Genomic DNA, 9,257 nt, shown 5'->3' with positions numbered 1-9,257 from the left:
TACAGTTACCAGGTCTTCGCCTTTTTATCTGATTGTGCCGCATTTTACTTCTTAATCGATTTTCACAACCGCGACCTGAGTTTCTCAGAAATCAAGGCAAGTCCATCTTAGACTTTCGAGGCTAAGAAACCGTAATTAGCTCCAAACTGGACGAAAATATCCATGTTTAATTTAAACTAAAGCTGACATTCAGTTCTCGTTATCTCAGGACACGGATGGTGTTACAAGTGTCTTAAAGACAAATAAAAAACGGAATCCAGACTTATTCATGATAATACACTACAAAATATACAAAATATGCGTCCTTACAGTAAACTGTGTGTATTGCTGTTTTAAAACGATGATTATTATTTTTTGCTTAATTACAGATGGATTTATTTATCCTTTTCACCAGTGCATAATCTAGCGGGTTGTTTCCTTAAACAATGATTTTAAATAAAAACCAACAAGTTTCCGTCATTTTAAAACTTAAATACTACATTTGCATTTTGTTCCAAACTGGACACATTTCAACCCATTTACCCTGTTGGATATTTTTCTGAAACAATTCGGGTCAAATATCTTTCTCCAGAGTACGCCAGCATAGCCACTAACAGATTTTGAACATTTTGGTTACAACTACATATAGTTTATCACTATAATATGCAATTAAATAACAGATGTTACACAGGCTATAAACGTAATCTCACTTTTAATACACTTTAAATGAAGTGTTTTAATACTGGGCGGATGAAACGGATGCTAATTTTGCACTGGTGCGTGGGCCTGATAAAATATGGCCAGTAATTGCTAGTTTGTTACTGGCATTGTCAACTTCATTACAAAGTGCCATTTGTCTGATTAAGTACTTATACAAAATTTCAAGTAATTTTGCAGTGTTGTGTTTTGTCCACTAGAGGGTAGTAACAGCTCTCCCGTTCCCCGATCGTGGCAGTCAGACCATCCACTGTACCTGCTTGACAGCGTCACTGCCTTGTTCACATCTAAAGAGACCTTCTGTCCTTGTACTAAGAAACAAGAAAAAAAAAACGTATATGGACAATCTTTGGATACGGCACATACACACATTTGCAGCAGCATATAAAAAAAATAAAAGTAAAGCCAAGTGGATAATGTGGCAAAGAAAGGAATGGTCAGTGAATATGATGGGATCTCTTTGCAGCATCTCCTGGAACTAAAGGAAGGTGGGGGAGGACTTGGGGGGGGGGGGGCGATGTTGGGAGTTGGAATGGCCCCCGATGCTACAACTGCTCTGGTCCCCCCCATCGAGGTAGAATGAGCGAGGCAGAGCCTTTGCTGAGAAGCCATGTGTGAGTGCCAGAGGATGGGGAACTGGACACAAACAGAACAGGAAGGTTCTACTGCATAGGTACTTGTTCCATGAACTACCGACTTCCACAGGTCACGTGCTGCTGAGTACTCCCCCCCCCCCCCCCCCCACAACCCGCGACTTAAGGGCTGGAACAGCGGCTTACAAAACAATTGCACGACTGTAGAATGAACGCTACCAATACTGCATCTGGTGATGATGAATGTAGGATGTTGAACTGTGACGATGCCCCTCAGCATGAGGACCATGGAGGGGGGGGGGGGGGGCAGAGAGGTCAGGGGTTGGGGGACGGTACCCCAAAGCACCACTTCTTTAGCTCTGATGAAAACACACCGCCTCCTTTCTGCCTCCTAGTCCCTTTCGCTGGACTATTCTCTTCCAGCTCTGTCCTTTAGGCCAGGAAGCGGCGCACATTTTCTCTGTGTCCATGCCCTGCAACCCCCCCCCCCCCCCCCAGGGCTGAGAACAGCACGATTGTCCCAGTAAACGCTCAGCATCCTATGAAAAAAAAAATCTTGCTGCTCGTAACACATTTCAAAAAACTTTCGAGCAGGATTTCAGACCCCTTTCTCACGCACTTTCGGAGTTGCCCCCCCCCACCCCACTCCAGTCAGCACCTCAGTCCCCTTGTTTTTTTTGTTTTTTTTAAAAAATCAGTATATTTATATGTTTGTACAATGTATAAAACAGACCCATAGAACCAATGAGCTCATCAGACAGACGTGAAGCCAAGCTGGCGAGGGAGGCGGGGGGGGGGGGGGGTGGTGGTGGTTCTGGGTCACCAGTCTCTACAGATGGTTAGATCGCATGCCCCCCACCCCCCATCCGGAAATGGCAGGCCACGCCCCTCCCCCAACTATGTCATCTGATGCGGTGCTTCCAGCATCTCCATGAGGAAGGTGTCGATGGGCGTGTCTCCTATTAGCTTGAAGAAGAACAGGTGCTCCAGACACTTTAGACCGATGGATCTCAGGGCAGGGAGGCGCAGTAACAGCTTGGCGAACCTGCAGCAAACCATGCCGGCATTAAGCTCATGATGTGCAAGAATTTTTTTTCTGACATTTTTGCATGAAGTCAGTGGATAACACTCAAGGCCAGCCCAAGGCATAAGCGAACTGAACGGCTGCTTAGCGCCCAGCGGCCACCAGGGGGCCGCCCCACCGTCTGATCGTCCTATCAGAATGGAAAGGAAGCTATCAAATGACAACTAGGTTTATTGAATTTTGCTCAGGGCCCTGAAGCAGAGTATTTTTTTACATTATAATAGCTGTTGTATTGATGCTCACGGCAAATTAATTTTGCCTTCATGGAAAAATCCCAAAACGTGAATTTCAGCAAATGCAAGGTGAATAATCAGCATGTTATCAACTGATAAGCCACAGTAGTATACATTCTATTTATATAGCAGATGCTCTTATCGGATAAAAAAACATATGCTTTGAGAAGACAAGGTCAGACTGTCTCCTGTGTAATTGTGGATGAGGGTTATTTAACAAGGGTACAACAACGATATCACTGTGCTGCCACTGGGATTCGAACTGGAGATCATCTGATCATGGGCAGTGTTCCATCCCTCTGAACCACACACCGGCCCAGATAATAGCTCCTCATTATAAAGGCTGATAAGTTACCTGATCAAGGCCGCGATTCACTCTAGCCTACCTGGGGAGACTTTATAAAAACGGTCGATTGGACTGGCTACTTAGGAAGACAGGAAAAGGAAGGAATCGGGGTTCGTACCTCCCAGGCTGGTCAGGGTACTTCTGTTTGCAGTAGGCTTCCAGCGAGGCGTAGACCTTTTCCCTCAAAGCCTCCACCTCCCCAGGGTTTGACAGACCTTTGGAATCTGTGTGGTGGAGCAGGGTGACAAACATTTATAACCTGCAAGCCTCCGGTTCTGATCCGTCTGTCTACAGCATCGCTCGGTGGATCACTGGGCCCACGGCTTGCATGCAGTGCCGTGTTTGCTGGAGACATTGGTCCACCAGGGGAACCTCCTACAATGTGTGTTTTCCATGAGGCACCACAATTCATTGCATGTTTTTTCCACCCTGCCACTGCGTGAGTCAAAGATAGGCAGAGGAAGGGTGTTGTGGGAACATGTACCGTGGTTGGTTGCAGGTGACTGGAGGATTGGGGAGGTTACCTGGGTTAAAGAGGACGATGGCTCGAAGGCAGCCCAGCTCCGTCTTGTCCATCTGCATGTCCCTCATCTTAGACACCAGCTCTGTCAGCACCCTGGACACAGAGGAGAAACGCTTACGACCAGCTTATGACTGCTGTGAAAAACCCACTTTAGGAGAAGGATCCAGGAGGAAACATGTGACATCAACTCTGTGTTACAGCGAATAAACCCTAACCTTAACCCTAACCCTAACCAGAGCTCCACTTTACGTCCTTAAAGATCACGTGTTTCCTGTGGAGGTGACGCATTTCTGGTGGAGCTCCACTCTACAGACGTCTGCAGACCCTCTTCCACTTTATGCTGACAGACTAAATGCTGCCCTGTGACGTTACACTTCCGGGTCAGAGGGCATCCTGTGTATGATGCGTGAGAGGAAGCCACTGACTGCTTTCCTCAGTCATCCGAGCGAGCCGTCTGAAGGTCACCGTTAATAACTCACTCTGACATTTGGAACAATGAAAGCAAAGAGATCCAAGCATTTAGACTAACTGCATCTGTCCATCATGCTGTCAGTCCAAGAAGAATAAAAATTACCGGTCCTCTGAAATTTCCTCAGCACGGTTCAAAGATGCAACTTATCTGAATTTAATCTGGTGGGAGATGGAAAGTTCAGTTTGTGCTCTTACGAGCAATTTTGGTCTTCAAAGTGCTGTAGAGAGCTTCACTGGTTATGTAACGTGGGATTAGCGTTACAGTAAGATGGAGGTCATCATAGGGAAGACAATGAATGCTGACACCCCCTTAGCGATGGACAGCATCAACCCCTCATTAAATCAAGCTCTCAATAGAGTCATTTGGCTTGAGGCCTGGGGGGACTGACCTGTCGAAAATGGCCCCCACTCCGGCGCTGTGGGCACTGTTGCGGTGGACGTGCAGGCCTGTGGCCAGAAGGATACCGTCCTTGACGGCTATGGAGCGGTGCGAGAAGGAGGCGATCAGGAGTTCGTTCCACCCTGAGCAGAGAGCAGAGAGGAGGAAGGACAATTTTAGGTCGTCTCACATCAGTGGGGGCCAGGAGGTTCATTCCGGAACACTGTGTTCTTACATCAGCATGGCTGATAGGGGCCGGTAGGGAGACGAAGTTACCCCTCAGAACCAAAACTGCCTCCAGCTGCAAGGTCGCCTCCCACCTCCATGCAACCACATGGATTGGCAAGCCCAGATCAAACGGGGGGGGGGGGTCCTTTTATGACCTCTGGTCCCACAATGCTTTTCCAGGGTGGCGTGAAAACACACGGATGCCTGTTTTTGTTACCTTGGGGCTGTTGGGGGTGGGGGGGGGGACACTCATTCACGAAGAGGAGGCTGCACTCGCGAGACTGTAAGCGATGTGTGCGAGACAAGGGGGGGAGGGGTTGGGAAAGGCAGCCGCCTTCCCCCGCGCCGCTGCGAACAGACGGCGTTAATTAGATTTAACGAGGAGCGTTCCAACGGCGGTGGCCAGCTGCCAAGCGGGGGCCACGCCCAGCCACTCCCTCCTAGCGCCTGCACCTGAGCGCAGCCTCAGCGCATCCAAACATGCTGAGGACCAACCTGTCTGAGGAGCAGCTTAAGGCAGCTGGGCGGAGCCGGGGAGCGCAGTACATATCTGTTGTCACTCGAGGGCGCTATGCTTGAAGATTAAATCCCTTAACATTCCTTGCTAGTGTATCGCGTCTCTTTAACGCCATGGGGGCTGAGAGGCAGAGTCTCAGAGTTTCTGCGCCCTCATATGAATGGGAGGCCCGAGGCGTCTCTCGTTCTCTCAAACTGACCCTGTGCCCGCGCCAACATACACACTTGCAAGCGCCCCCTACAGGGCAGACCAGACGCCTAATTAGCCATCACCTCAAACACAAGAGGTTTTTTTTTTTTTTTTGTGAAGTGCTGCCTTCTTAAGTTAAAAAAGCATACTTATGCATCCTTGCCTGTCTTGCTCTGATTTCCATCAGTGTAGCCAAAGAGTTTGGTCCCTTACTAATAAAGTATGACAGGAATGCCTGCATTGCCATGGCAACGCGATTCTAAGCACTCCGTCACTCTCCGGATCAGCTTGCATGTGGAGAGCCCTTTCTGCATCAAGTTTAACAGCATAAAGGCGAAACCCAGGCAGGGGGGCAGAAATCACACTGCCCGGCCCCCTGCTCAGGACAGGCATGGGGGGGAGGGGGGGAGCTCGCTCGCAGCCTCAGCCCAGCGACTCCGCAGGGGTCTGAGTCGGCGAGGTGCCTGGGTCTTGGGCATGTGGCACTCGAAGTGGATATGCTACTGTGAGCTTAAAGACAGAGACAGGCAGTCAGGGCACTGGGTGCTGAGGCTATCGGAGGGCCTTTAGCAAAGTTTGAAAAGCGAAGGGCGAGGAACTGGCAAAGTACGAGAAGATAGTGACCTGCAGTTTTGGGGAAAAAAATCAGTGCACCAAAAAAACTCAGTAAGCATTCACACTCCAGTATAAAAATGAAAAGTCAAGAAATGAAGAAAAAGAAAGATAAACATACAACATGAACAAGGAAAACAATAATAATAAGGTGTGAGTGTGAGACACTGTGGTATCGCTGTTCTTCACATCATAGTTGTTTAAATATGCTGAACACACTCAGCACCACACCAGTCCAGAAGAATCTCATTCTCCTTTTACTAAAATTATACTTATTATTTACATCACACCATGTATACCAGGTCCATCACTCTCTTGATGCATATTTACTGTTAATATATCATACATGTACATATCCCACAATTAATCTAATCTACCAACTGCCCAAATAAAAATATTAACAATAATATTATTAATAACGATAATAAAATAATCATGACAACAACAATAATACTAATGAGGCCAACAGGGCATACCTGCTCGCAGGAGAATGACCTGGTCGTCCAGTGGCAGGTCGGAGAAGTGTGGAATCCTCTTGGCCCACTCCACCAGTGTGAAGAGCTGCTTGTCCGCAGCCTGGCAGATGTTAGTCACCGGATCGTTGGGCTGGCAGGAGGGGACACGGGGGGGTGGGTCAGGCCTGGCGGGGGGGTCGAGGGCCCACCCAGCATGCCCGATGTCATTGTGAGAAGGACAGAGAGTGACGCAGGGCACAGAGGCGGAGCGGCGGGACTGAACTGCTGCAGAACTCTATGGAAATACGAAGGCTAGAGGCCTCCTAGTGAAATATACATCCGGGGTTGCAGGGTCCTCGGCCCCCCTGCTCGGAGAGCCGCTTCTCTCCTCAGGGCCAGACACACAGGCCCAAACAGGGGGGGGCATGAAAAATCTCACTCCCCTCACCCTAAAAGAGGAGAAAACGAGGGGAAGGCAAAACAAACAGGGAATCTGTAGCAGGAAAGACCGGCAGGGAGGGCGAAAAATGGGTTTTCTGGAGCCATGCAACCGGGAACCTGACAGGGACAGAGGTGCTCCGCATGACCGTGGGCCTTTAGGACGGGCACAGAGAACGAGTCGCACTCTAGGATGCAGGTCACAGGCTGCGGAGATACCCGATGCAGGCCCTGTTTCCGAGGCGACAGTGCGGCATCCAGTTAAAGGCGGGGCCAGTCCGGCAGGGATCCAGGAGGCCATGAAGACAACCCTACAGACGACGAGCACGCACATGGGGGGATGCAGGAACGGGTGACGCACCTCAAACCAACACCCAACACCCCCCCCCCCCCCCACCCAGATTTTAAATTGTAAATTGTTAGCGAGTAGCGTCAGAAAGTCGTAGCTACTTAGCTGGTTGGTAGAAGATGCTGATCCTGCATGTCATGAATGAGGAACATGTTTAATCGTCATTTAGCTCAGTGATTGTTTGTGTCCAACCGGGGGCCCCCAAACCTCAAGGGTCGCATGCGGATGCGTGGTTTGAGTGGGAAACACAACCGGCGCACGCCAAGAGGTGAGAAAAGTTTTGGGAAGTGCCCATAAGTGAGTGGTGCTAAGTTACAGCGACGTTCCCCAACCTGGATCCCGAGGCAGCCAGGGAAAGCAAACCTTAGAGATCCGCACCAAGGTCCAACAGCCGAAACAGCTGATCCTGGCCCTAAAGGCTCCCTTTGGCTTGAGGTGTTCAGTAAAACATCTGAGTGCTCGAGCAGCCGTCCAGATCAAACAGCGGCGTGACAATTCTTGACAAAAAGTTCAGAACCCGCAAGATGTTTGAGGCAGCTGTGCGCTAAGCAGCCACCTCCGGATCGCGCTGGCTGAGGCCAGGCCTCGACGCCGTGCTGGGTAGTCTGTCGACAAGATAACGATCAGCTCATTACGAGCCGCAGATGACTGCAGCTGCTTATTGACACACTTGTGATGATGTGATAGCACCATTCGGGCCTCTAACTTCCTAATGTAATGCACTTAAATGGAGAACATACTCTCAGAGACACACATATACTTTATGCACACATACTCATATATCCTAGTTAAGGATCCACAAATTTCAGGCTGTCCTTTTACTTATTTAACTGTTTCATCCCACGAAACAGAGCAGTATGTAATATGTCTTGTAGAAAGAATTCATTGACTTTTCTCTGCTGTTATAACTGCTAGAGGAGGTAACTCTGATGACTCACAGATATGAAAAATAAGCTCACACTTGTCCATGGACTGGTGTGGTGCTGAGGTATTGCCTGCTGCATAGCTGCCCTCGCGTTCTCATCCCTGAGGCGGCTTGTTGTGTGCTGGGTGCAGTACCTCTGGGTGCTGATCCTTAATTCCTCGTAATTGACATCCCCGCATGGTGGTGCAGTGGTTAGCACTGTTGCATCACAGCTCTGAGACTCTGAATCCCTGCCATAGCCCCATGTGTTTGCATGTCCTCCCCATGTCTATGTGGGATTTCCTCCAGGTAGTCCGGTTCCCCCCCCCCACAGTCCAAAAACATGCAGAGCTTAATTGGAGTCACCAAACTGTTAGTAGGTGGGAATAGTGAGTGTGCCCTGCGATAGGCTGGTGCCCCATCCTGGGTCATTTCCTGCCTTATGCCCATACCTTCTTGGTTACCCCCCCCCCCCCCACCCTGAATAGGACAAGCGGATACAGAAAATGAATGGAAGGATAATCAACAGTCAAAACGTACCACAGAGACTGAGGTACCCTGAGAACTTTGTTGTGCCAGAACAGCTCATTGTTATTCTCCACATCATCAAAGCCTGGCAGTGATCACTCTCTAAAACCCCTTCAAGCGGACTCCCCAGGGACAGGCTACCCAGCAAAAAAAGCATAAAGGCAATTTATCCCCTTCTGGAAGCTTAGATCTCTCTGCTGGTGTGCACGTTCTCATCCTGATCTGCTGCATGAAACACCATTGGAATTTATACAATCCTAGGGAGGGGAGTTTGTCATGTGATCCAGCGAACCAATCGGTTGAATCGCTAATTTAACTCCTGCTGACACGACCTCCCGCAAATGTTTCTGTACCTACCTTTCTGTCAAGAAAGCACTGAGGGGGCCACTTGTGGGAACATCAGCCCTCAGTACTGTTTAACATGCCTGTCAGCAAATCGGCTAATTTGTTCTGAAATAAACAAGGGTGTTGTGTGATGGTGTGAACAGACTACAACTCCCAGAAAGCTCTAGGGCGCAGAGACGCTCATCAGTGACACGTGCAAGGGCAACTTTTGGGGTATTGAGATCACCAGCTATTTAAGGGGGTCCATGGGGTAGAATTGGCTAGGACAGTGTCAGCTTAATGATTAGGGAAGCACACTTGTAATTGAAAGATTGCAGGTTTGAATCCCTGACCATCAAGGTACCGCCCCCCCCCCCCCCACCCACTG

The 9,257-nt window shown here is 49.2% G+C and overlaps 2 protein-coding genes across 8 annotated transcripts in view; both read right to left on the bottom strand.

Annotated features, from left to right (window-relative positions):
• The window catches only part of LOC125746730 (bromodomain-containing protein 3-like), a 195,347-nt gene that overhangs the window by 28,289 nt on the left and 157,801 nt on the right, over positions 1–9,257 (bottom strand). The gene's annotated exons all lie outside the window — the stretch shown is intronic.
• The window catches only part of rxraa (retinoid X receptor, alpha a), a 77,144-nt gene continuing 70,014 nt past the window's right edge, over positions 2,128–9,257 (bottom strand). For 3 of the 7 annotated variants that reach the window (XM_049021094.1, XM_049021098.1, XM_049021100.1), the window contains 5 exons: positions 6,348–6,477; positions 4,336–4,468; positions 3,477–3,568; positions 3,071–3,176; positions 2,129–2,334 (listed from right to left, as the gene is read on the bottom strand). In XM_049021094.1, coding sequence (XP_048877051.1) covers positions 2,187–2,334; positions 3,071–3,176; positions 3,477–3,568; positions 4,336–4,468; positions 6,348–6,477 — 609 coding nt within the window. In that variant the 3' untranslated portion in view covers positions 2,129–2,186. Of the gene's footprint in view, positions 2,335–3,070; positions 3,177–3,476; positions 3,569–4,335; positions 4,469–6,347; positions 6,478–9,257 lie in introns of all 7 variants that reach the window. The other 4 variants (XM_049021096.1, XM_049021095.1, XM_049021099.1 and 1 more) reach the window with 3 other exon arrangements.

The sequence above is a fragment of the Brienomyrus brachyistius genome, chromosome 7 (assembly GCF_023856365.1).
Source record: "Brienomyrus brachyistius isolate T26 chromosome 7, BBRACH_0.4, whole genome shotgun sequence".
Taxonomy (NCBI): Eukaryota; Metazoa; Chordata; class Actinopteri; order Osteoglossiformes; family Mormyridae; genus Brienomyrus; species Brienomyrus brachyistius.
This window is presented reverse-complemented; position numbering and strand designations above follow the sequence as displayed.